The sequence below is a fragment of the Acanthopagrus latus genome, chromosome 18, assembly GCF_904848185.1.
Source record: "Acanthopagrus latus isolate v.2019 chromosome 18, fAcaLat1.1, whole genome shotgun sequence".
NCBI classification, from domain to species: Eukaryota; Metazoa; Chordata; class Actinopteri; order Spariformes; family Sparidae; genus Acanthopagrus; species Acanthopagrus latus.
The window spans coordinates 20,996,997-21,024,641 of record NC_051056.1 but is presented as its reverse complement, the minus strand read 5'-3'; the positions used below and the strand labels follow the sequence as shown (position 1 = coordinate 21,024,641).

Genomic DNA, 27,645 nt, shown 5'->3' with positions numbered 1-27,645 from the left:
TTGCTGTAGAAGGTTTTTGATGACGGTATCAGCCAGCCGCTTTCAGATTCGATCCTGCTGTGAAATCAACGCTGATTTGTAAATTAGATTCTCATTCGAATTGACACCAGTGCACATTCATTTAACTTCGACCCACTTGGTTTGTTTACTTAGTAGGAGGGCTCTCATTCAATGCCTCTGTGACTTTAATGTTTTTTTCCCCCCACATACATCCGCTGCTCCGGCTGTTTAGGCGAGGGAGCAGCCTCAGTCCCAGAGGCGGTGTTAATCCCCCCCACAGCATAGGCCACTGGTGAGGATAATTGGCGGCAGGTATCACTCCAATGATCCGCTCTGCATGGAGGGAAGAAGCCACTTTCCTGGCTTCACGTGGACTACTAGTTGGAGTCTGTGATAGCTCTCACCCTCAGAGAGCAGAAATCAGCCTGAGCCACCGCTCCACTGTGAGGACTCTCTCTGATTGTCAGTAAAGTGACACACCAATTTGCTCTCAGTTGGAAAAAATGATTGTCTTAGAATTGGCTTTGTGTGCTGATTGGCTTTGTGCATCCAAGTGCTGGAATAGACGAGGATGTCACGATAAAGAATTCCCGATGAGAAGGCGCGACTTATCCAGTCATCGTCTCCATTCAAACCATGTCACAGTTTTTCAGGGACACAAAGGACAAAATAGTGATTTACTCATCGTGTTTAATCAGGAAATGACACACTAAATCTAAATCACTGGACTAAATGTTTACTAAGTCCATTTCTGCAAAACCACAGATAAGACCAAGAAAAAAAAAACTCTTGGTCAGTGTAAGGGAGACATCGTGGTAGGGCTTGAAATACACAACCTGGTTTTGGTTGCCACAAAACCAATTAGAAATGTCCCAGGGTCTCACTTAGTTTTATCACCACGAAAACAGCTGCAGATGTTTCGCCTTCTTGTTAAAAATAGTCAGTGAGCTCAAATACAGCTTGAAATCTGCCCACAGATTTGTCTGTCTTCAGTTTCCAACTTGACAGGTTTTTGGTTTGTACTAACACCACCACCACGCCTTTACCTCCTCCCTGTAAGTGAAAGTTAGCTCATAAGCCTATAATGTGAGCATGTAATGCCACGTTTGCTACAAATGTCAACCTTGGATGTATCTGTGGTTCACCGAAACGTTAATAACTAGAATTGTGTCTGGGCGACTGGGTGGGGGCTGATTTAATTTTCCAGGTTGTCTTTCGGCCCTCTGGTGGCAGCATTCACTGGGCCAAATAGAAGAAATTCATATTCACATCAAGCAGCACCTATAAGTTTTGGATGAATATAACAAGCATCATAAATCACTTTTGGTAGTCGGCAGACTAGGAAAGCTCAACGCGAATGCAAGTCCATTTACACCTCACCATTTACTTAAGCCGTGAGCTGACTCAGGTCTCTTTTAATTTGTTTTTGATAATACGTTTTTTTTTTCGTCCTTGAATTTTTTATCTGCTGAATATTCCCCTTCCAGGGCCAGGTACAATAACACACACACACACACACACACACACACACACACACTGCAAAGCCTGAAGAAAAGCCAGACTTTGAGTCATGTGTCAAGGTGAATGCACCGAAGCAAAGGGGACACAAATAAGGTTATCTTTTTTTGATACCTAAAAGTCTCATATTAGTGATGCTCATTGGGTTGTAAATGAATTTAGACGTCAGCTGTGTGCATTTGAGTCACAATCTAATATAACATTACTGCCGGGAGCGTGTTGTTGCTGTATGGGCACCCAAGAGTTTGAGTGTGTGTATGTGTAAATAATAAATGGCAATTACCGTAAGCTGGATAGGGTGTTTGAACAATTCGTGCCATTTGAAATATTTTTGGTGCGTCAGAAGTGGCCGTGAATGTATTTCCGTAATAACAGAGGAAACAGAAAAATAGGGGAATTTTTCTCAGAGCATTTATTTGCATGGATTTGCATTGTTTTGTGTGTGTGTGTGTGTGTGTGTGTGTGTGTGTGTGTGTGTGTGTGTGTGTGTGTGTGTGCGTGTGAGTGCTTACATACTAGCTTTGGAGGGGGTCTGTGGTTCAGATGCCTGCACACTAGCCACACACAAAATCATCTGTTATGTTTAATAAAAGCCAGTTGGCAGAATACCTCATTAAATGCTCTGTCACAAGTCATTCATCAAATCCCGGCAAGGAGACATAATAAAAAGTTTCAAACCTTTCAACGCCTCTCCTGCTCTGTACCAATAAAATATGCATAGAATATGGATTTGCCCGCTATTTCAAACCCAGCTGTGAAAGAACCACACTGACCGGAGTCGGAGAGAGAATTTAAACATACAAAGAGCAAATCTATAGGGAAACATCGCCAACATCTGCTGTCCTCAGGGGATCGCGGCTCCCCCAATCATGGCAAGACGTGCTATTGATTAAGTAACCAATAAAATTATCAGGAGGTCGATGGAGGGTGTGACTGATTGGCATCCATGCCCTTCCTCCTCTGACACATTAACACTGATTGGCGTGTTGAAGTCAATAGGACAAGAAGCCTAGTTGCCATGTTTACCGCTGATTGATGGTACCATGATAGCACTAACTTAGTCTTATTCAATCACTTAGGCAGTGAATGTGATTTCAGTCAACAAATCCTGATCACTGATCGCTCCACCATTTTTTCCATCAAGAAGCCATCTCAGCTAGATATTTGTCAACCAACATTTAGTAAAGGGTAAGATGCCGCAGCCAAATGAGCCAGATGTTTCTAGTGTCTCTTAGGATTTGAAAACTTGAATCCTCTACTGGTGAAGTCTGAAAACCACTGGATTTGCATAATTTGAGATTTTCCAAGAATCTCCACATCAGTGTTTCCCCAAAGCACTTTTTTGTGAAAAATACAGTTTTCTAATCCATACAGGCTATAAAAAATATGTTAAATGTTACTTTTCAAATGAAACCCTCTATAATCCTGTTAGGCTTTGTTCAGCATGTGACCGACTCCCAGAAAAACTTCCGCCTCCAGACCTGATGAAACAGTGATAAGAAATAAAACTGGACAAAATGAGGGGAGGGTGAGAAAATGTTTGACAGCTAGAGGACTCGAGGAGAGGGTGTGAAAAAGAGAGAGACAGATGCAGAGATTAAAAAAATTGACACTGGGTCTGAGTGGTGATTGATTTTTGTCACGCTTTCTACCATCTGTCACTTTCTCTCCGTGGGCAACTCTGTCTCCTAAAAAAATATGTTCACATGCAGCAACATTTGTATATGCAAATATGTGTTGCCACCTTGATTAATTTTTTGAGCACGACAAGGAAAGGTGGGCTTTACATCCTCTGTCTTTAGACACAGAAGCCACAGAATTGTGATCCCTCTCCCAGGATGGACAGACATGCAATAGATCAGAACAACAAAATCACCATTTACAAGCTGAATTGACAGAGTATCTGATACAAATTATAGTAAATGTAAAGTGCATGGATCCAGAAGACAACTGAGCTGCATCACCAACAACCTCCTTCCACCTTGGAAATTAAACATATTTTAAAAATTAGACCGCCTCCATCTCCCTCATTTAAAACACTAGCATATTTGAACATGATATTTCACATTTCGAATGTTTAACTGTTGGACATAAGATGTCCCATGTTCCATATTCAACTAATGGCTTCAAAATTTCACGTCACGCCTTTGTACGTTGAATGTTGGATCTGACTTTCAAACTACTTCAAAGTTTTCTTTCACTCAGACATATATTTCATTTTCTGCAGATGAATATGAAACTCTGAACAAACATCATCCTGCACAGTGAAACATTCAGGCGCAGGAATAAGAAAAAAAATACGTTTTGGAGTTGTAGGAGGCTTTTAAACATTCAGGAGGTCGATGATGATTCAAAAAAAAGAAATGAGAGAACAATTCCCCAAAACACAATCTGTTCGTTACCTTCATCAAGTGCTTTACAAGCCTTCCAACACATGGGTCAAACTCTACTCTTCAGCCAAGATTATAATAATATTTTTCAAATTGTTCACGATATTACTTGTTCAATAAATCACCTGTTTCTTTAGGCTGTATTCTTGTGTGTCATGTGTAGGCTTCATCTGACCTCATGCTGTAGGTGTGAATATATTGAGCTTGAATATACAGAAGTGAGACAAGGAGATTATCTCTGTCACTTTTCCATATGCAGGTGACGTTTTTTATTCTAAGAAATGCTTTCTGAAAGGCTTACTATGCTGGATTTGTCTGTAGCTGTATGTAAACACACCTTTCAAAGGCACAGTAAGCAACTCTGGACTTTGGGATGGTCAGCCATGAACTCAAAGAACTGATATTTGAGGAGCTGGGGATGTGCATTATATGAATATTATCATAGTTACTGTAATAACAGATTATATGAAGCCCTGGTGAAAGTTCATTCAGGGAGACTACTTTTTCATGCTGCTGTTTTGAGTGTGCCCTCTACCTCCCTATCACTTTGATTTAATCATTCAGCTTCTAATAACATCATAAAATGTAACTGATGCGTCTGTTGCATCATAAAATGCACAGACAATGTTGAAAATCCATTATAATCTGGGACTCTTTCTGTGGTCAGAATATCAGTGGTGGAGACCTGCTGTTCAACCTACCTGAAGGGAATGAAGACCATGTCAACCTGCTGGGACAGCAGGGTTGCAGCTTTCCTTCGTCAGCCAACAACATAAACAGCTTAGGGCTTCATGGACTGTCAGCTCCTTCTGGTGAAATTTCTGCGCCACATTCGCTGACACATAAACCTGTGAAATCTGATGCACAGGACTGTGACCCTTAAAACCGAAAACCCTTTCTTTTCCTCTGGAGGAAATGATAGCTGGCATCAACAAACTAACACATATGCTGTCCGCTGTCACCAGAGTATAGAAAAACCCCAAACAGGTTGTCCAACTGACTAGACTGACTGAGCAGCTAGAGGAGATGACGGAGTGGGGTGCAGAGTCTGTAAAGAGAAATGGGTTCTGCTTTGACACCAGATCTGTGTGCCTTTACATGTGTTCTTCTGTCATCTAACATGTGATGGCTCTATACTTTAATATGAACAGTGAAAGGAAAGTGTTTAATGTTTGGGCTGCCAGAGGAGATTGGAGCAGGGTTTAATGCGACTCTGATAGACCTTTGTTCTAGAGATTTGTTCTTTTATCTCTGTCTTTATAGGAAAACAAAATCTGAACTCCAACTTCTGAAGCAAATGAACTGGTTACTTTCTTTCCTCAGAAACTCACATACATCACAAAAAGACTGCTGCACCGTTTCTCTGTTGATTGAAACTTTCAATCATGTAGCTTTTCCAAACACCTGCAATCAGTGACTTCTCAGCAGGAGTTCTGCCCCTGACAGTTTTTTTGTTAAAAAACTCCTGCTGTGGCACCAGTGATTGACGTGAGACCAGAACATTTAAACAAGTCGAGAGACCCTATGTTAAAGACTACTGATGAATCATATTTCTGGGTGAATCCATTGTTTTCATCTTATTAACATTCCTAAAGGAGTGTGCAAATCTGCAGCGACTTGCTTGAGCGAAGCAGGAAGATTAAGTGCGTGTCTTGGACAACTGGAGTACTAAATAATTGTTGCACTTATTCACAAAGACACAAGCTCCCCTCTTCAATATTGTGCTACTGTCAATGGCACTTTAAATGTTCTATAAGCTTGGCTGATTGTCAAAACAACAACAGGAGTCAGGATAAACCTTTTTTCAAAAAGTAGCTTATTGTACTGTGCACACATACACTCAGAGCAACCCTTTTCTACTTCAAAAGCCCAATGCATTATGGCACTAGAGATACAATGGCAGACCCTTACATGAACAGGCACACACACACACACGCACACACGCATGCACGCACGCACGCACGCACGCACGCACACACACACACACACACACACACACACACACACACACACACACACACTGGTCTCTGTTGCTCTGAGCTCTGTTCCTCTTGACATTCAACTGATTCTGGACTGAATGTACAGTGTTACACAATTCATCATCCTTATATTGGCTCAAACTTAAGGTGGATTAAGAGCAAACCTCAGCACTAATACATAGCCAATAGATGTTCCTCCACTCAAGGTTGCAGGTTTGAATATTAAAGCCAGAGCCAATTTCATTTTATGAAAGCTTGCCAAAATTGAACCCACAAACTTCAGGAGTGTCTTGCACCAGGTCTACAGTATCATTAAAGCATTCATTATCATACATGTAATTAATCCTGCAGGGCTGCTTCACTGGTTATTTCATTTTAATCCTTATCACTCTAATGTGTGGAAAATGTGAGAGTCTGACATGAAATTATTTTATGGCTGCCTTGCTTTGCTCATTTCCGAGAAAAGAAATTATATGTAGCTTTTATTTCCTGGAAATTACTTTGTCATTTAGTTGAGTAATTTCAAGCTACTGGAGTGAGCCAAAAGTCAGTAGTGAATCCCTGAGGCCTGATGGTTAACAGCTGAACTCATCAATCTAAAAAGATTGTCTTCCTGTGTTTTTGTAATTTACAGCAAAGCAATTCAAGGAATATCGAGTGTTGATGGGTAATGGGCATTTGATATCAAACAGGAACTAGTGCAGTGCCATTGAAAACATGCAGTTTGGTATGGATTTTCTAGTACTGTGAATGGTTCACAGATCCAATCCTATCTCAGAGAGTCTTCAGGGCCACCCTGATAATATCAAACAAACATTTGAATCAAAATCTCGATGATTAAATCTCCAAACCGGGCCACCATAACTAATGACTATAACCAATGAGGCATCCCAGACCAGCTGACAGTGCTGACAGGCAACGGTAATCATTGATCGCTCATCTCTTGAGGTTAGCTAGCATACTACTCTAAAAATCTCTCCTCCAGTTCTTGCTGAACGTAGAAAACGTGTGCTGAACATGTCTAACCACTCATACAGACCTTCTGCTTTGTTTTTTTCAAGACATTTCTACAGCAAATTGTTGCACCACGCTGATCTGCGTTTTCTTTATGTCTGTTTCCCCATCAGAGAGGGATCACGTGAAGTGGTGCATTCTTCCCACTGGTACGATAACCTTATCTGTGGAGTACGATGTACCATTATTTTAGAATTTAGTATGTACATGTTTAAGATTCTGTAGGAGAAAATGTGACTTCTTTATGTGACACAACCCCGTTCTAAAATGGGTTTATTCGAAAAGTGCCATAGTGTGAGCAGCTTCAGTCTGCTGCACAGATCGGTGTTCATTGTTTATTCAAAATGTATGAATATTGAACATGTTGCATGTTGAAATCACACCAAATTTGACACTGCACTTCTTTTGGGTCCTCAGCAACACACCTGCCAGGTGTAAAGTAGATCAGATGAAGAGTTCTTGAGATATGTAAATAACATAGACAGACAGACAGACAGACAAATGGATAGAGAGACAGATTGATAATGAGACAGTGATTCCTTGCTTTATAGTTAGATTCCAGAATCAGTAGGTTATTGATAATTCAAAATAATTTTCTTTAACAAAACTTGGCAGCATTGTGTTTTCTGGAAACCCAGATATTCTAGAAAATCGATGGACCTCTTGTCAGCTCTTTCCCTCAGATATAAAACACCAATGAAAACAGTCGATCACGTGAGATGTGTGTTAATTTGATTAGTTGTAATCTGTGTGTATGTGTCGTGTGCATAAATACAGGGATCAAAGAGCTGGGATGGGACTGCTTATTGTCTGCGTGGGGGGTGCAGGAAGTCTCCATCGTAACTAATGGGTCTCTGGCTGTAATTACAGGACTGCACACACAAGGATACACGCTAACAGACTGACAGTCAGCCACTGCAGTATCCTCCTCTTTATATCTGAAGACCAGGACCTTTAAAAAGTATGTGTTCAGGTTTGTCCAAACCTACCAAAGAGCAAGCAAGGGCTAAATATATCCTACAACAAACCCACCCCTTACATCAGATGTGGGATACTTAATGTATTAATTGTTTGTTCTCTGACACAGTAACAACATTATGTCAGTCCCATTAATTGGCACACAACTCAGTCCCATTAATTGGCATACAACTGGCAGGCATGTTATCCTCTTCACTCCCCAACCTCAGACTCTTTCAAATGGATTCCTTCTCTTTCTCAACCCTTCAGTGGCTCTTACAGTAGAGTGCCACATGAATGAGTCCTAAAAACCATAAATGGGTGACCATCTCTTCACTTCCTGTTCAATGGTCAGTGATTTCTTTTGGATTTTTAGATTAAATAAATGACATAATGTCTGTGGTTGACACAGTATTAAGAGATTTTTTATGTTTTGTTCTATAAAATAAAATATGCCTGGCTTATACACCATTAGTGATTTGAATTATGAAGCATTAGGTGTCTCAAAAACAGCCATTGCTAACAAGTGGACCACTAGCTTACGTAGTTTTAGCATGCTCAGAAACGACCGCACCACAACCATACACTGCAGTAAATGGGTCCAAGTATAAAACCGCCATTGAAAAGCCACAAGTAATGCTCAGAACAGCACCTAACTTCAGCTACATTAGAAACAGGGTCCCAGCACATATTTCGAGGCACCAAACATTTGATGCCTCGAAACATTTGGAAAAGATAAACAAAAATCACCTCTCCAGCTGCAGGCTCGTTGTGGGGAAGCCCTGTGAGTCGATTACCGAGTGCAGTAGAGTTCTGCAGCTCGATGGTCATTACTACAGAACTCTACTGCACTCGGTAATCGACTCACAGGACTTCCCCACAACAATGAGGGTTCTCTGGTGGTGAATCCGGCAACAATTTGCTGAAGTTTGGAGCTGTTCTGAGCATTATTTGTGGCTTTTTAATAGCGGTTTATACTTGTACTCTTTTACTGCAGTGTATTGTTGTTGTGCAGTCATTTCTTAGGATGCTAAAAATACGTAAGCTAGCGGTCCCCAAACTTTATCTCTTGAGGGGGTGGTCCTACTCGGTGTCACGGTGTGTTAGAACATGGATTAAACTCACACCGGAATATCCATTTTACAACTTGTAGACCGATCAGTTTAAAGTAAAGCTTGTATGCTACAGCGTAGCAGCAACGCTGAAGTCGTGCCATAGCTGTTTAGTTTGTACAGCCTAAGTTCGCAGATAGCCTTAACACATGTTAGCTTTTTAGCAACATCGTACGGTTATATATGCTTCAAAAATCTTAAAAGTGCTGTTCATCTGTGAATATTATTATTTTTCTGAATGAAATGTGAAAAATAATCTAAGCTTGAGTTTGTCACAGAGCTTATTTTAGGTAACAATCCAAAATCCAGTTCAGTTTGGTTGAGGTAACCAGCGCTTAGCTAACTTTCCAGTCACCCAAAAAAAATATGCCATCTTTGCAGCACAGAGGTTCATCATTTTATCTTTCCATTGTTTTTTTGTTTGTTTGTTTTTTGTTTGTTTTTTTAAATTTGGTAGCCTAGCTCATCAAAAAAAGAGAGAACATCATGTTTTATGTTTTCTTGGTCTTTGCAAGAAAGATACTTATGTTAATGGGCCTCTTACTTTTGTGAGCTAACTAGCTTAATTAACCAAACTAGCTTACATGAATAGTGTAGTGGGATAAAAACCTGTGTTTTAAAAACCAGATAAAGACTGAAATTGAACAGCCTTTTTGTTTTTATCAAAAGTAGTCTAAATGTACTAATGTGTGTGAGCAGGTGTGATGTATATGTTGAATGTAGGTTGTCATGTTGCCACTTGTTCGTTTCCCCCATTTTGTAAGGGGCTGTCTCCCCCGCGCGTGCTCTCTAATTGGCTCGCGCGCTCTTGTGTGAAGGTGGAGGCTCGGCTCGTCGCTGCGCCGCTCAGGAGAAAACTTGTGCGGCGGAAACTTTGACAAACACCGTTAAATGTCCGTCACATAGGTTAGATTATTTGAAGTATATGCTGCTCACGAACTCCTCCAATGTCTGACGAGGGCGAGGAAAGCGATGGCGGCGAGAGAGGGCACCTCTCCGAGTCTCCCTCCCCGACTCTGTCCGTCTGTCTTCCCCGAGGAGGATCTCCTTCCTCTGCGCGGCCCCTGGACCTCTTCTCCTCCGCCTCTCCGCTGCTGGGGGACACGGACCCGCCTTATCTCGCCTCTCCGGAGTGTCGTCACCCGTCGCCAGAGAACCGGGACTCCCCGCACCTCACGCCGCCAAAGTTACTCCGTGGCATCGGAGACACGGCCGGCTCCCCGCTTCGTCCGCGGCGGGATGTGCGGTTAGACGCGGTGTACGACCGCTGCGATGACCCGTACCCGAAGTGGAGAGGAAGAGGCGGCGCGAACTCTGAGCGCTTCCAGCACCACGGACAGAGGATCCACAGGGCTCCGGAGCTCTCGGACCACGGGAACCACCACTCTGCCGAGCACATCGACACCGAGTTCAACTCCGAATCCAGGCACACGTGAGTCACCCTTTTAATATTAACCCACAACTTTTGTTAATCCACCCAGAGATGTGATAAACACAGTAAAGTGACCATTTTGGTGGCCCCGTGTGGAGCCCATGTGCGTATTTAGCAATGTGCAGTGACGCAAAGAGGCTCCTGGGTGATAGTTTTTAGAAATGGCAGAGGCGGAGAGAATTTAATCAGCAACTAATCCACCTGGGATGTCAACAAGTAGAGGTCAGTTCTGGAGACAGGATTTTCACTGAGCTGGCTGCATCACCTGTGTGTGACACTCAGCTGTGCTTCTATTGATCACATGTACTGTAATACAGTTGATGGGACCATCACTGGATTTTCTTTTGTTATTGCTGCATACACTGCCTCAATCTCAAAGCATCATGTAGGGAACATTTGCAATATGTGCATTAAGAAAATTAACTTTTTAATGTTATTCCAGCTTTGTGCTTTCATTTTAAATGTCAGCTACTGTAACTGAAGCTTTCTCTTGTCCTTTCCCATCTCATCATATTAAGCAGACTGTGTGGTGGTTGTGTTTGGACTGCAGTGTGTCCCCTGAGAAGGCATACATGTACAGGAAGTATGCATAAGGAAGTGGAGGGTGTGGGAGATTGAATGAACTGCTGTGTCTGTGGGGCTTACATTGTTCCCTGGGTTGAGAGAAAGCAGGGAGAACTGATTGGTTCCAGTGCATGAATGCATAAGCAGCAGTCAACAGGGATTTTGTGTGTGTGTGTGTATGTGTGTGTGTGTGTGTGTGTGTTTAAGTCTGAGTAAGAGAGAGTCACCGGGGCAAAAAACCATGTGACACTGAGCCGGAACAGACTACATAAATCAGCTTGCACAGTACGTCCCCACAATGTCACACTCATCTCGACGCACAAAATATTCACAAACACGCACACAAAACTCTGATGGGGAAACCTCCCTGCCATTTTGCAAATGTAACATCCTACGTGATTTCACCAAATCGTCCTGTATATTTAGCCACTTCGCAGAGAGATAGGTGATCTGCAGACCATTTTGACAGATGCAGGACATGTCCACAGGCACATATTGGACATAAATGGTGGCACTTAATGGGTATTCACGTAGTCGTGCCAGCTTGGCTTTGACGATAAGATTTTGAGGACGGCAGGCCTCAGTGTTGGCTCTTTGATCTGGTCTGTCCCTTTGATACACCAGTGTTCAGCTTAAAAGGCCTTGCATGAAGAAGAAGCATGTATGCTCTCACTAATAGTGTGTGTGTGTGTGTGTGTGTGTGTGTGTGCGCACGTGTGTAAGAGAGGGTGAACATGCCTGTTTCTCATTACCAGCAGAATATGGTGAGGGTATACTCACCTTTGATCTCAAAAATTGGCAATTTGCTGCTTGAAAGAGTGTCTGTATGTGTGTGTGATGAAGAGAGAGAGTGCTGAGAGTGTAACTGCTCTAAAATATTTCGCTCATGTCTGTGCACTGATAACACACCATCTCATTAGTCAGTTTCTGTAAATATTCCTGCTGAGTCAAAACTTCTCTTCACTCATTATCCTCAAATTTGATTTCAAACCACATTTACTTTCTTTTCTTTGTCTCTAGTTCACAGACAGCGACCTAAACTAGCTGACTGCTTAAACTGAAAATAATGAACTTGGTGGGTTAACCTTAGAACATTTGGCTTTAGGAAAGGGGATGTTGTGATGAATCTAAACTGATTATAAAGAGTTCACAACAGAAGAGCTCATGGTAAGATAAATAGTTTTTCATTCTATACTGAAACTGCCCTGAAAGTGCTTTGTCTACATTTCCACTACATTTTAGGTGCTTTTCAAGTAATCTTCTCATCAGCAAAGTGTTGTGATTTTTCCAAAAACAGACTTTCTGTTTGCTAATATTCATTGAGAAATAAATCCAAAAGCTGCACTGTTTAAAAGACCGTGGGCCTTATTTATGAAAACTGACTTACCATCAATGTTTAAAAAAGCATAACTTTAACTGAAATGACACATAATTAGTTATTTTTAAGGGTTATGGTTAGGCTTACTTTGATGTGGATATTATGTTATCTTTCAACAACATTTAGGCTTTATTGAAGTTATTTCCCTGCTGGTTATATCGAGGTGTTGTAGTTTGGGATGCATCTGAACGTATCGAAGCCTGTGGAGAACTTTAAATGAGGTTTACTGCAGCTGCACACTGCCAAGTTGCATGTTGAGATGTGTTTGTCAACCCACTGTAGACTCTTTCCACAGCAGACATTTCGACTTGTCAAGGCCAGACAAGCATGGGTAGGATTTTTAACATTAATGAGGGCTGCATTCCATTTAGGTGAGCTTGTTCCAGAGCACTGGTATGGTGCATGCTCACTCACTGACACTCACCTCTTGGGACACTTAAAATAATTGAACCGATGTCAACATTATTGGCCACATCTGTGTCTTTCCTGCACCGACAAGTCAAAATATCTCCTGTGAAATGGGGCTATTTAGTCCACCGAAAAAAAGCGAATGATGTCTGGTTCAATCTCCTCTACCATCGCTGTGATCTTGTCTTTTAAAACATTTGATTTTCTCTTTTGGTTTGTGGCTATTCGTGGCTAAACCCTCATTTATGCTGCCTTATATGAGGGGAAATAGGACAGCAGGGACCATCGATTGAAGCTTCTTTGAGTTTCATAGATCACAAATGCTCAAGTTACACATTTGATTCTTTGCACAACATTTTTTATGAATCCAACGAAAGCACACCCTCGCTGACAGCCATTAGAAGAAAAACACATTTTCAGATGGCTTTATTTATTATTCCTGCATGTAGTCAGGAATAGTGATCTTCTTGAGTTGGTACCTCCACTGCACAGCTCTTAACTCTCAGAAATCAGAACTCTCCAAAGGCCCCTTGGCACATAAAATTGAAGTCATACTGTATAACTCAAAGCAGAGCCAATTTTTTTTTTACCTTTATCAAAGGACAGCTTACTTTACATTAGTAATGCCTGCCAATATAACATAATAAAAAATGCATTATTATAGTTGTGAAAGACTTACAGCTTGGCTCAATAAACGACTACTTTTGCAATGGTTTGTTGCAATGTAGCTGGAATCATCAGTCACAGTGGTGCAAGATCGTTTCTCCCCTTTCTGACAGTTTAGTTTTAATAGGAGAGGAAGCTGCTCGCTTGGACAGGTCTGATCTGCAGCTGCCTTTGACTTGGATACAGCAGCAAATGAGGAGCTAGTAACAGCTGGGGCAGTTGGTGGTTTGGGGATTAAAAAACTATTGACATTAAATCACATTGCAAGTTACTTCAAACAGTCATATAACATTAATCAAATGAACACTGCGAATCAAGACCCATTTCTACAATCCACTGCAACTTTCACCGACTTCCAGCTCATTATTCTGGTTCTGCTTTCAGACAGGAAGTAATTAGTGAGGACGGTCAAACATCTACAGAGCTTTATAAACCCACATATGTTTTTTAGGTGTCACTTAGGCAAATCAATCAGTAAAGGTGGGTGAATATTGGACTCAACAGGTCGACAGAGAGATGAATCTACTGAGACAGGTTGGATTAAAATGTAGTTGTATTTTGGGAGCTCTTCTTCCTGCTGCATGGCATTATGATCTGCTAGAGCCATGTGCTAGAGCCAAGAATCCAATGATGATAACATAACAAATCCTTCAATCTTAACTTATATAATAATGTATTATGATGTTCAAAACACAATCTCAATCACTAGGTTTATAAGCAGATACACAAATATCTATGTCCTTCAGTTGCTCATTTGTCTCCTCTGTCAGCTGTTTATCTCCATCCTCTCTCCTCTTCTTGCACACGCACACACACACACACACACACACACACACACACGCACACGCACACGCACACACACACACGCTCTCTCTCCATCCATCCATCTCCATTGTGTCTGCCTCCTCCTATCTTTGTGATTGTAATTCCGCACAGAAATGATGCAGGTAAATTCTATTTCAGATCAGAATCCCAAGCAGTCAGAGATGGATGGAGAATAAGATAGAGAGGGATGGAAAATGGCGATTCATTACTCGACTATGAGGTTATCTAAATGGGCTGGCAGCCACACTGTCCCCTCATTTATGACAAATCCTCCCAATGCTTACAAATATGTCTGCATTTGTGTATAGCTGGGCGGTTTGGGGTTGTTATGAGCTCCACCCTACAGCGTAGTGCATTGTGGTAAACCACCAACACAAAGTACTTCCATAAGAAGCAATAACTTTATATGTACATTTATGTTCTCGATGCATGCTGATGGTGATAATGTTGCCGTACGCGGGTGAATCTTATGTCTGCATTCGTATTCTTATGTGTGTGTGTTAATTTGTGGGATAGATATCAATTGTGTGTGTGTGTGATGAAAGAAAGAGACAGAGGGAGACTTTGCCATGTACCACTGATTGGCAGCCCGAGGCACACACAGCTGATTGTGTAAATCGAAAATCAATCAAGAGCTGCAGACCTTTTAAACCCTTTAAAACACACTGGGACACACACTGTCTCTGTGTATCTCGCACATGCATTCACCCACACACTCACACACACACACACACACACACACACACACACACTCTCCCACAGTGATGTGCCTTGGTGAGTTCTCTTCGCTTTCTCCACATCCTTCGCACCCCCAGGGGAATCTTTTCACCATGTCCAGGTTTCCATTTTCACCCCCTTCCTTCAATGCCCGGTCTTTTGTGCATTCACACAGACACACACACACACCCACACACACACACCCACAAGGTAAAAAAGGAATTACAAATAGCCTGAACCACCAAATAACCTTACATGTTCGTTTTTTATTTTGGTTGCAGGTCTCACTGGGAAGCTGGAGTCACCCCGAGTCATTTGTAATGTCACTGGACCAATTCAGAGAACACAGTCATTCTATTTAAGTTAGCAAGCTGGTGTGTTTCCTTTTAGTCCACTCAATAAGACGCGCTTCACTTGCGCTCTGAGTGACACAGTATCATGGTAACGTTTTATAAATTAAATCTTAAGTCTAAATTGGTTATTTCACACTGGAGAACTAAACTGTTCGGGGTAATTTTCCAGCAACAACACAACTAATTCACCCTTCTCACTTTCCCCATTTCAAAGCTTACCCACATCCAGTATCTCTTCCTCCACTCCCACACTGTCTCTCAGTCTTCCTCCAATCTCTTTTGTCTTTCTAGCTTTGGGGAACAGCAAGGCTTTTCTCATGATGTGGGTCATAGTGTCAGGCCAAAAAGCAGACAATGTCACTGTGATAGATCTCTGTCTCTCTGAAATACAATAGGAGGGAAAACAATGGTGCCAGTAGAATGTGTTTTACGGTAAGAGGGGTGATTACCAGTGGTTCTGTGCAAGGTACAGCTAGTAAAATGGCCCACATGGCATTATTGATGAACCCAGCATGTTCTGCTGGGTTTGGACTGTGAGGCACTGTGAATAATGCTCCATTTAGAAAGAAAAACAAATGAAGACAAGTGACATATGTTGCAGTGCACTTTAAATTTCAGGAGACAAAGATAATTTGAATTGTAAAGAAAATAATACCCATCAAATGCTGAAATTACTATTTGATAGGGGTGACGTCATTATTCGGTAAGAGTTTTGTACAGCAGGAAAAAAAGTTACAAAATCTTCCAAACACATCAGGTCTTTTCTTTATATTCAACAGACAGTAGTGCAAGTGAAGTTTGTTCCAATTAGTGTCAACCAGCACCATTTAGAAACAAGGCAATTCAAAATGGTCTGCAGGGGCATAGAAATGCATAAAAATAAGACACCAGAAAAGGTTTAAAACTGCATTTAAATGACACTAAAACAAAGAAAAAAAATCAGCAATTGAATAGTTTGTGATTAAAAAGAGGTTCTATATTATTGGAGAACGCAGGTAAACAATAATGTTTGAAGCCCTGAGTAAAATGAGCTGACAGTTTCAGCAGATCTCAGGTGTTGAGGTAGCTTGTTCAACAGGTGGGGAGAATATAAAATGCTGCTTAACCTTGCTTGGCAGTGCATTAAGCAGTAAACACTGGACAAACACGCTCACATAGGTCATATTTTTATGCAGGGCTGTGAAAAAAACCCAAATGTAAACGTGATGTAAATGTAAATTGCTTTAGTGATGTCTTTGGCCACGTCTGCTGTTACATCTAGAGGCCACTTTAAAAAACAACAGGGATATGCTGTTCGACTGCTGTTTTCTTGTTATTTGTTATTTGTTTTGGACAGCTGTTTGTTAGATGTGTTTCCACTTGATTTGAAAGAAACAGGTGTTTTCTAGCTCCAGCATTGCGCTTGAACTCATCATACCATCACACTATCCTTTTCTTTGTCAATTTTTTTTGTGTCCTTATCTTTTTATGTTTTTGTTGTTTAATGGCAGTTGGAAGACAGATTTTGGAGAGCACTGGGGGAGAGCTGGAATGTTGCATGAAGAGAAATACTGAATGTGGATTTTGATAGACATTAGCTTGGTAACTAACTTAATGCTGTTTTAACAGATAGTTGACGACACTTCTGAGAACGAGCGTACAATGCTGAGGGTGATACAAACGCAACACTCAACAATAGTCAGTGCCTGACTGGTCTGCTCGCACAAATGGGTTTTTATAATCTCAGTTGCAGTAATGTCAGGCCTACTCAAATTTAAAAACAAATTGCTTTTGTCATGTCTGATGAATAACCAAGTGTTTTGAATCACAATCTTTACTCACTGGCCTTCAGTGGTAAACCTTGACAGATGGTTTGTGTCACAGAACCACTTGGAAAGAAGCTACTACTGTTTGGATAAGGGCATGAAATGGAAAAAACACTTTGTAGGTGATTGGACAAGCCATCTGAATGCCCCCCACTGGATAGAGTGTATAACAACTACATGCTGATAGTTGTTGTATTGGCAATGCCCAAGTCTGTGTACACGGTGTGTAGGCTCATAGTAAATAATCAAAGGCTAAATCTGAGCATTAAACTTTCGAGGATAATGTGGCGATGATGATGAACTGCATTTGGATGGGATAATAGGGGAAGAAAGTCAGCACTAGTGTGTTGACAGATGGCTGAAGAGCTTCGCTGGATGACCACTGACTCAAAGTGTCAGTTTGTCATGCTAGAACCAATTAAGGCGACAGCTTCATCTCTCTCTTGCCAATCAAAAGCTGTTGACCTTTGGTGGCCTTGCATTGAGTTTTGACCCTTGTAGAGGTTCATTGATCTGGCCAGGGACAGATACATCATAGATGTCATGGTGGGCCCTCCTCGGGGGTCATGGGAGAAGCCTGTGTTAAGCACTGCTGACTGTGTTTGACCAGTCCCTGTCTGCATAGGACGTCCACACGGAGAGACAGTAATGATTTTGTTTGCCTTGTTACACCGGTTTATGTAACTAATGAGCCTGTCTTATCCCCTTGCCTCTGTCATTTGCTCTCTTGCTCTCCACATTTCTTACCCACACCTTTCATTACTTCATTACTCCCTCACTGACTGCTCTTCTTTTTTCTGTCACCAGGGTAGAAGCCATGCATCGCCGGCACACCACGCTGAGAGAGAAGGGGCGTCGCCAGGCAGTGCGAGGCCCGGCCTACATGTTCAATGAGCGCGGCTCGCCCCTCACTGCAGAGGAGGAGCGTTTTATGGATGCTGCAGAATATGGAAACATTCCCGTGGTCCGTAAAATGCTGGAAGAATCCAAAACCCTCAATTTCAACTGTGTGGACTACATGGGCCAGAATGCTTTGCAGCTGGCAGTGGGGAACGAGCACCTAGAAGTGACTGAGCTGCTTCTTAAGAAGGAGGGTTTGGCTAGGATTGGGGACGGTCTGCTTTTGGCTATCTCTAAGGGTTATGTTCGAATCGTTGAAGCCATTCTCGGTCACCCTGCTTTTCGAGGAGGCCTCCGACTGACTTTGAGCCCACTGGAGCAGGAGATGCGTGATGATGACTTTTACGCCTATGATGAGGATGGCACACGTTTTTCGCATGACGTCACGCCTGTCATCCTAGCTGCTCACTGCCAGGAGTATGAGATAGTCCACATCCTTCTGACCAAGGGGGCCCGCATAGAAAGGCCACATGACTACTTCTGCAAGTGTTTAGAATGTGTGGAGAAACAGAAGAAAGACTCATTCAGTCACTCACGCTCCAGGATGAATGCATATAAGGGCCTGGCCAGTGCCGCTTACCTGTCACTCAGCAGTGAAGACCCTGTTCTGACCGCCCTCGAGCTCAGCAATGAACTGGCAAGACTGGCCAACATCGAGACAGAATTTAAGGTACAGTGGTTTGTGTATATTTTTCGTGACATCTTTGCCAGTTTATCAGTATTTTTCTTTAAATCTTCTCCTTTTTTAACATAACATAACATGCCCAAACATAACAAGATTATTTTATATGAGTTGGAAAATGGTTAATTTAGCAGAGTAGTATATAGGAGGAAGGTGAAGAAGTGGAATGCATTGGGAATGATGAAGCACAAATACTTTAAATGTAAAATAGTGTAATTCATCACCTCAAGTATGAGTACAGTTTGACATTTCTTCTTTTTTCAGGGGTTTATAGACTAAACAGGCCACTTGCTGAATGCAAAACTGCAGATCCATCTCTGCCAATGATTTAAAACTATCGCTTGACTCTCATCTTGAATGCATTTCCCACTGCACCCACTTATTACTCTTCTCAGTTTCTTGTTACCAGTGCAATCTTTCCTCAGCCTGTGGTGAAAAAAGAACTTTAAAGGGAAACACTTACTGTAAAATATGAGATGTGTTCACGCTCTTACTGAGGAAAAAGAAAGCACTCTAGATGATGCAGTCACTCAAATGAACCCAGTGTCCATGATAATGCTGGTGATTGAGTGAGAGTGTGTGTGTGTGTGTGTGTGTGTGTGTGTGTGTGTGTGTTTGTGTGCGTGTGTGTATTGGAGAACAAGAAGAGTTGCTTGTGTGTAGCAGTTAATGATGTTGTTTGAAGAGGTTGAATCTAAGACCTTTACATCTTTGACTACAACCGTCCACATGCATACACCCACATTTTGTTTTTTTCTAGAAACCAAACCTGCCCGGATGTGTTGGCTTCCGTCCTGAGGCAGGTTGATTGGCTCGGCCCAGGGGCTCACTCACACTGTGTGACAGGTCTGGGCACGCTTTATGTAACGGCCTGAGGTGGAGAGGGAGATGATTCTCACCTACTGTGCCAGCTGGTACACCTGTCCCAAATCAGTTGGATTGGGATATTAGGGCCAGCGCACTCACTTACAAATTAGACCCACCGAGAAAGAGGAGCAGTCTCAAAATGCTGGCCACTGCAATCAGAAACTTTATTACCTCTGTCGAGTCCCATGTCTGTTTGCTGTTTGTTTGTTGGTTGGTTTGTCAGAGGGGTTACCTAGTCACCCATAACTTTTGGTGCAGATCGGGGGGAAAAAAAAGGCAGTGATCCAATTGGTTTCATTAATTGCTCAGGGAATAAGGCAAAGAAACATATTCAGTTGGCTGGCTATGAGTGAGTACAATTTGATGCAGATCCTTGATGATCTTGGTGAGCATAAGTTATGGTTAAGCAGTCATGGGTGGTGTCAAATTTAGAATTATCCAAGGCTATTGAGTTTGCCATCCGATCAGGCTTTATTGAATTAAAGGGGAGTGTTTGGCTTTGGTGGAAGTACTGCTGAGTGCCCTAAGCGCCCTATTTGATATATTGATAAGGATAGCTGGTATAAATGTTAAAGATTAGCAAATCAACTCAAAATCCCACAGAAAAGTTGAACTGGGGTTGTCCTGAACGCATGTTTCCATACATTGTATCTAAAGAGCTCCCGATCTTCAGAGATATAGATACACCATCACTTTCTCTACTATCTTTCCACACTGCTTTGGTGATAATGATTTGAGATTTGTGACATGGAGACCTGTTAAAAGCCACTTTACTGGCTCTATAGTTTTGTGATTGTTGATACTCACTTGAGAAAATTTCCCCTTTTTCTGTGTATCATCCTTCAAAGCCAACAGAATGATCCCCTTCTATCCCAAGACAAATAAACAGTGGACAATGTTCACTGTTAGGAACACGCACTGTTTGTTTCAGATCTCGTGGTATATTCTCTTTCATGATTTTTGTGTGTGTATATATTACTTATACCAATGTACAGTTGTGTGTGATCACTAAAGCACTTGTCAGATGAAACACAGGTATATTTGCCCTCAGAGTTTAACACACTGCTCTGCTTTATGTCTTCTTGTGTCCACCCTTGTGTTGCTGAATTTCTGTTCCTCTTTGTCTGTCCTTATTCCTCCATTACTCAAATGTTCTGCCCTCCTTCATGTTTGTCATTCCACCTCTCTGCTTGTCACTCTGTTTCCCATCTCCAGACACGTTAATGAGACTGGCTCACCTGAGGGACCAGAGTTGTGTTGGAGCTCATCTGTCTCATTACCATCTCATTATCACCCCCCTGTCTTCTGTCTTTGACTTCCTGTCCCTCTTCACATCACCCACTCATTAAGTTAAAATATCAAATAATGTTAAGACGGCGCGCCAGTAGCCCGACACAGTAATGTTCCATATGGGGAAATCAAACATGGGGAATGAGAGTTAGGGCATGTCACTGAATATAACATGTCATGACACCTTTATGAGACCCAATCACTCAAAAAGTTTTCAAAACGATATGAGATTTTCAATGTTGAATGCCAGGAAGTTTCTTGAAGTATCATATCACCGTCAAAAGCCACTGAAGCAATATTTCAACCACGACAGGGCCATGACATGTTTTCTAGTCTTCTCATTTTTTTAGCAGTTGCCCAGCAGTTAATGCTCTTTCTTGAGTGAAAAGCTTGATGATAGATTTTCTGGCAACTGAAAATGCCCGGCCCTAAAAAAGGCTGTCTCCAGGCCTCTGACACTGTCTGTGACTCTGTTCTGTGGCATGTGCTGTGGTTCATTAATGTGCCATGTGAACAGCAGCCTTTTTTTCATGATGGAACCTTACGAAGACACGTGATCTTGATTACAAGAGCGATGTTTTCTTCTTCCATGCTAGCTACCCGATTGGTGCTGCATATGTACAACTCTCAACAGAGATGAGAAGAGAGTGAGACGGCTCACTCATTAAGCTACTTCAATTATTAGCTTTGGAAAAAAACAATATGTTTAATTGGCAGCCTCAGTAGTGTCGGCTAATGTTTTCACCTCATCAGCGTGTGTCACCATCACAAAATGTGGGCCTGGAGACACATTTTGCAGCAGCAGCTAACACAGAATTGGTTTTAAATACTTTGCCAGGTGTTGATATGTCTGTCTGTCTCAACATCATAGTGTCTCAATCACAAGATACCTTATAAAACTTTACAGCTGTGTATAGTTAAGATTAAGATGAAGATGTCTTGAGTTCAAAATGCCATTGATCAAGATTTTCAAAACAAAATTAATTGTCTGTGGCTGCTTATTGTTTGTATAATCTAGGTGTAATATTGAGTGATCTATCTCATTTCCTTCCCTCTGCTGAAAGTTGCACATTACAGTACTGGGCTGCCATTATTGTTGAGTCATGGATGTTTGCAGCTTCTTCCTCATCACCATCACATTGAGTGTTTCTGCTGTCTGAAGGAGCAGTCTAAGGTTTCTTCACTTTTACTTTTCTTCCTTGACATCATATCACAAATGAAGTAGTTAACTGTGATACTAGATAAGGTTGCTAGGTGACATTAGCCACGTCGATACTCGATACGGCACAATGAAGGTGTTGCCTGCTGTTTTCCTATACCGTGTTCATGTTTTACCCAACAGATGTCTCTGGCTTTTCCAACCATTATATCTGTTTCCAGCCGCGCCACCCCACTGCAACTAACATCTTAAAAATAGGCTACATTTTGTAAAAACATTCCCTTATCCATAGCCCGACGGGGGGTAAACTCAGGCCCGGCAGGCAGCACGCTAACGGAAACCCCCGCACAGTCAAGTGCAAGCAAACACCACTTTCTCACACATATTCAACCTGTCAGTGTGCAGAGATAAGAGTGCTGTTCGTGCTGCATGTTGGATGTTTATGTGGGGACAGCTAAAGGCGTATCAGGGCCTCCTTAACAGCCTAACATTTATCTTCATACATCTTCCTTCTCAAGACAGCCCATGAATTTCTCAAAAAGAGCCCCTGGTCACACACACACACACACACACACACACACACACACACACACACACACACACACACACACACACACACACACACACACACACACACACACACACCACATAGCCTAAGGAGAGACAGAGCAAAAGAGTGAAAGAAAGTAAGACTGAGGATGCCGTTGTTCAATTTCTTTTAAACCATATTTTACTCTGCACTTGTGCCATTTTAGTTTGATTTAATTCAAAGGAACACAGCCACAGAGAAAGCAAAGCAAAGAGGTACACCGATGGTGGTGAATGTCCAGTGAAGTACAGTAATAAAGACTCTCTCTGTCCCTCTTTTCTTCTCATCCCCCTGTCTTACATCTCCCTCTGTCCATGTCTGATGCTCAGCTCATGTCCCCCCTCTGTCCACTTGTCCGTAATCTTTCTCTGCTTCACACTGCTCCGTCTACATTTTCAATCGCACAACATCATTCCCCTTTTTCCTTTATCTCGGCCCGCGAGGCACACACCACGTACATGCACCTTGAACTGTGATTGGATTTTCACATATGCTGTATGTGTGTGGTGCCTGTGCACTTGTGTTCTTGATGTGTGTCTCATAATCATTGATAAAGAATTTTTTCTTGTACATGTATTTCCCTGAAGCCTTGCCTTTCTCTGAATGTAAACATGAGAAAGGTAATTGATTTTCTTTTTCACTTCAGCCCTGAAGGTAAAATACACCACATGGTGCCTTTTCCTTCATGTCCCCGACAAGCTGATAGACGCTTGAATCCTAGAATGTACTTTTTTATTTGGAGATAGTAGGACTTTTGACAATGCTTATCTAACATGCAGTTCAGCTTTTTGTTTTTTTTTCCCATGACAAATCCAAGCTAAGCTCCAAGATATTGCAGTTGTTTGGTAAGAGTCTGAACACACCGTGACGGAACTAAACTGATTTTGTGAATCATTTTATATTCAAGACAAGCTGTATGTAGCAAAAGAAAAAAATAAAGTACACCCTACATTAATACTTAATATAATTTCTGCTTACACCAAAAGTGCGTGCTAAACTAATTCTTATTTGCAGAGATCTGTGAAAAGGTTCTGATGAGAGTGTGTATAATCTAACACACTGTTATGGTATGTTTGCGCACAGAACAAACACACTGGTGAATGTGAAATGAGAAACAGTCCATTGGGACTGAAGCTGTTTACCTGTTCAGCCAACTGTTAAGGAACAGAACAAGGGAGCAGTACAAGGGGAGATGGAAAAGGGGGAGAAGTGAACTGTGGTGGCCACAAGACAGAGAGGCAAAAGGTTGAAGGTGTGTGAAGGAACAGGAGGAGAGAGTGCTGAAAGGTCTAGCAGGATTTGTGAGTTGTAGTGGAACGGACAAAGTCATATTCAACCTGCATATTGTCAGAGGTAAAAGGTCAAATTGTATTTTTGCATTTAATGGTGGTAATCACCACTTTGAGCAAGTTTTTTTTTAACAAGTCATTATCTTGTTCACAGGTTATCTTTCAATGAGTTGGGGGCTCGGTGGGACCCCGATGTTGTAGTGCCAATCACCATCATCAAATGCAAATAGAGGATTTGGCTTTCACTTCTGGGACCCTTGTAGTTAAAGGGTGACTCCACCAGTTTTACACATTAAAGTGTGTTAAGAGGTTTTAGGGAGTACCACTGCATATGTGGAAAAGGAAAGTAGCATAAAGCTTTTTACGGCTCCAGAGGAAGCACCATGTAGTCTATCAAATGTATGCAGTGATGTCACTTAGTGGCTGTGTGTTGTGCAGAGACCAGGTTTTAAAAGGGAAGAAGAATAAGCAGAATCATACAGTACATACATCGGACAGTCCAACAGTGTTATAGGAGTGCAGTGCTAAATCAGTTAACTGCGTACCCACAATTCAACCACTGCGTAAAATTACTGGAGGCAATTTATCAGATTACGTCTCTTCCTCTGGATCCTCAGAAGGCTTTATACTATTTTTTTCACATATGCGGTATTAATCTACAAGATCTGGAAACATACTATATTTAAAATGGTGGAATTACCCTTTAAATATGACTTTGTCCACTTCACTGCAATTTGCAATTCCTGTGACCTTTCGCCCCTCTCCTCTCCTTCCTTTCACACTCTGTCAGCCCTTTGCCCTTCTGTCTTCAGGCCACTTCAGTTCACACACACTGCGTACACTGCCTCCCCTGCTGAGGAAGGAAAAATTAACCTCATAGATCCTGAAAGATGTTTTTTTTTTAATCTGGTGTCCTCAAGTCATTAAAAAAAATGAGTCTCTCTGGACAATGGGGCCTCTGAAGGAATGTATGGCATCACTGTATTCTCAAAAACTCCCAAAAAAAGGTGACACTTCAGTTCATGCTTTATTCCACCAAGACCGTCAATCAAGGGTGTATAAATAAATAACAATAGTGATGTGTCCATTAAAAAAACATGGAGAACAAGCACACACACCTATCCTGATGAGGTGCTTGCATGTTGTTGTCTTGTCTTCTTAACAATATGGACTTGTGTTAGGCCTTGGTCTGGCTGCACATTTATTGCCTTAATCTGTAAGTATATGTGAGCGTAAATTCCTGTCAGGTCACTGTTATTATTCCGTGAGAAAGTATTTTCGTAATAAATAGATTGCCCTTATAAATATGCAGATTTCCATTATCTTTTTTTCTCCCTATTCAACTAATCACAGGTACTGAATTTTGAAAATGCTGGCAAATTAAAATGCAAATCAACAACTGTTATGCAAATGTTCTTTAGAGAGTAACAAGACTGCAACGGTAACTCCTGTATTTCTCTGCTAAATGGTTTTCCTTTGTTGTCTCCCACCCAGGAAGACAATTTCGGGCATTTACATTCAAGTTTTTCTTTGTTCTGAAAATTCAAATTGTGCATCAACTCAGGTGTGTGGGAATGTACTAAATGAACCTTTAAAATGAGTACAACAAAGCACATGGATCCCTTATGTCAGCTTTTGTGGGATTTAAGTACATTCTGTTGTGCCCATCACTGTTTCTAATGATGTATGAAATCACATAATGTAACAAAGACTATTATTGTGGAATAGATTGGCTATTAAAATAAAACAAGTGAAGCGGTCTGCCTCCAGAGACAAATATCATTTATACTGATAATCCAGCTTTTTGCATTAGACATAAGGTCAGACATACACCTGACAATTTTCTTTTCTTTTTTGCAAAGTTAAGCTGATTTATTTCTAAATGGAAAGGTCATGAACCGCGTCACAGTATCTTCCCTTCAGTTTATTACACTGTAGCCAAATTATATTTGCAAATGAGAACAAATGTCTCCATGAGGTTAACATTTCTCAAATCCAAACTCCAAGGTTAGGACCCACCAGGGGCAGCTGAGGCACAGTCACAAGTTGATGCATATGTTCCACTGTCTGAAACCAGCTGTCTGAATGATCGTGATTGAAGTCAACTTTCTTTTCTCCCCGCCTGTCCTTTCTTCTATCTTCCCTCTCTCCCTGTCTCTTACTATTCACATCCACGCCCTGACTTGTGCAGAATGACTACCGCAAGCTCTCCATGCAGTGTAAGGACTTTGTGGTGGGTGTGCTGGACCTTTGTCGGAACACAGAGGAAGTGGAGGCCATACTGAACGGTGACGTGGACCTGTGCCCTCCGAGCCCCTACAACCGACCCTGCCTCAGCCGCGTCAAACTGGCCATTAAGTATGAAGTCAAGAAGGTGAGACATTTTGTTCACATTCAATCAAACTACACATGTAAAATCTTAAATCATGTTGCAAGAATCCAGTCCTCTATTACCATCAACAATCACTATGATGTAATCATGGATTATTTTTTCATACGTTGGCAATTTCCTCCAGATGATGGCCGTAGGTTTTGAAAAGCACTGACAAACAACCTGTTTTGTGGTTTTGATATGAGGCATTGTTGGAGGATCTACATATCCACCCTACCAAGAGTCCCTGAGCAAGACACTTAATCCCGGCCAGGTACTTTATATGATGGTCAAAAAAAGATTCCCAACATATTAAAACCATTCCATCCACATCCTGTTCTCTTCAGGATTACTTGGTTTATTGGGTTAATTATAATTTGTGGGTGCTCTTAATTATAACTTTAACTTGAGCACATTTTTAAATGTCGGCTTTAGTTATTTCCTCAGAAGTCAATTAGATACAATGCCTGCCATAATTTAATAATACATTTTGGGGAGGATTACATGTGTTTTATTTCAGTGTTTAAACATGTACTTTTTGTAAGCTAGCGTCTTTTAGAAATTTTATGCACGTGCACGCACATTATGTGTTATTTTCATGCGTGTGTCCTCTGAGGGACCTCTGTAAACATCAAACTGGCCTGTATGTCAGAGAGCTAATCCCTGCTGAGCAGAGGCGTTCTTACGAAATGTCAAATCGAATTCTTTTTTTCCCGATTTCTCCCTACAACACTCGCTCTCTCTCTCACCCTTTCTCTCTTTGACCTCCATGAGCTGGATATTTACTCTAAACAGGTATATCCCAGGTGTATGTTCGTGTGTGTGTGTGTATGTGTGTGTGTTTGGGGCTACACAGCCTGTTCGAGCTGTGTTTTTACCCTGTACAAGAGAGCGTGACCAATACACAGAGAGCTAATTATACATGAGGCAAGCCAGAGGAGAGGGAGGGGCAGATCGCCATGGAAACCAGGTGGAGACTGACTTCATGTTGATATGTTGATGTACTCAGGCAGGGTTCATGTCGTGGGTCAGTGGGTTTATAAACCGGTCACTGGACACCACTGGAAAACTACACTGTTAACCACGATTTGGTATGCAGTGTGTATTGTTCCCCTCTGAATGCTGAAATGATTGATTGTGTGCACATTAACACATCGTGCGTATGCCTTTCGATTGGTGGATGGGAGCAGAGGATGTCGATCGTCAGCTTAGATAAATGCTCCCTTTTATGCGACAGCCGAGAAGGGTCGGTGACGGGTGGGGAAAAAAATTGATAAAGAGAGAAAACAAAGGGAAAATCAAGACAGACCAGGTTTGACCAGAGCTAACCTGTTGCTCAGATCTTAGATATGATTGATAAACAATACACAGACTCAGAGT

General features: G+C 41.7%; 1 protein-coding gene across 3 annotated transcripts in view; it reads left to right on the top strand.

Moving 5' to 3' along the window:
* The first annotated feature begins 8,692 nt into the window (after nucleotides 1-8,692).
* LOC119007524 (short transient receptor potential channel 7-like) overlaps nucleotides 8,693-27,645 on the top strand; it is a 53,033-nt gene continuing 34,080 nt past the window's right edge. Inside the window, exons 1-4 of one of the 3 annotated variants that reach the window (XM_037077279.1) lie at nucleotides 8,693-8,760; nucleotides 9,789-10,402; nucleotides 17,926-18,688; nucleotides 26,086-26,268. In XM_037077279.1, coding sequence (XP_036933174.1) covers nucleotides 9,918-10,402; nucleotides 17,926-18,688; nucleotides 26,086-26,268 — 1,431 coding nt within the window. In that variant the 5' untranslated portion in view covers nucleotides 8,693-8,760; nucleotides 9,789-9,917. Of the gene's footprint in view, nucleotides 8,761-8,795; nucleotides 10,403-17,925; nucleotides 18,689-26,085; nucleotides 26,269-27,645 lie in introns of those variants that run through there. The other 2 variants (XM_037077278.1, XM_037077277.1) reach the window with 2 other exon arrangements.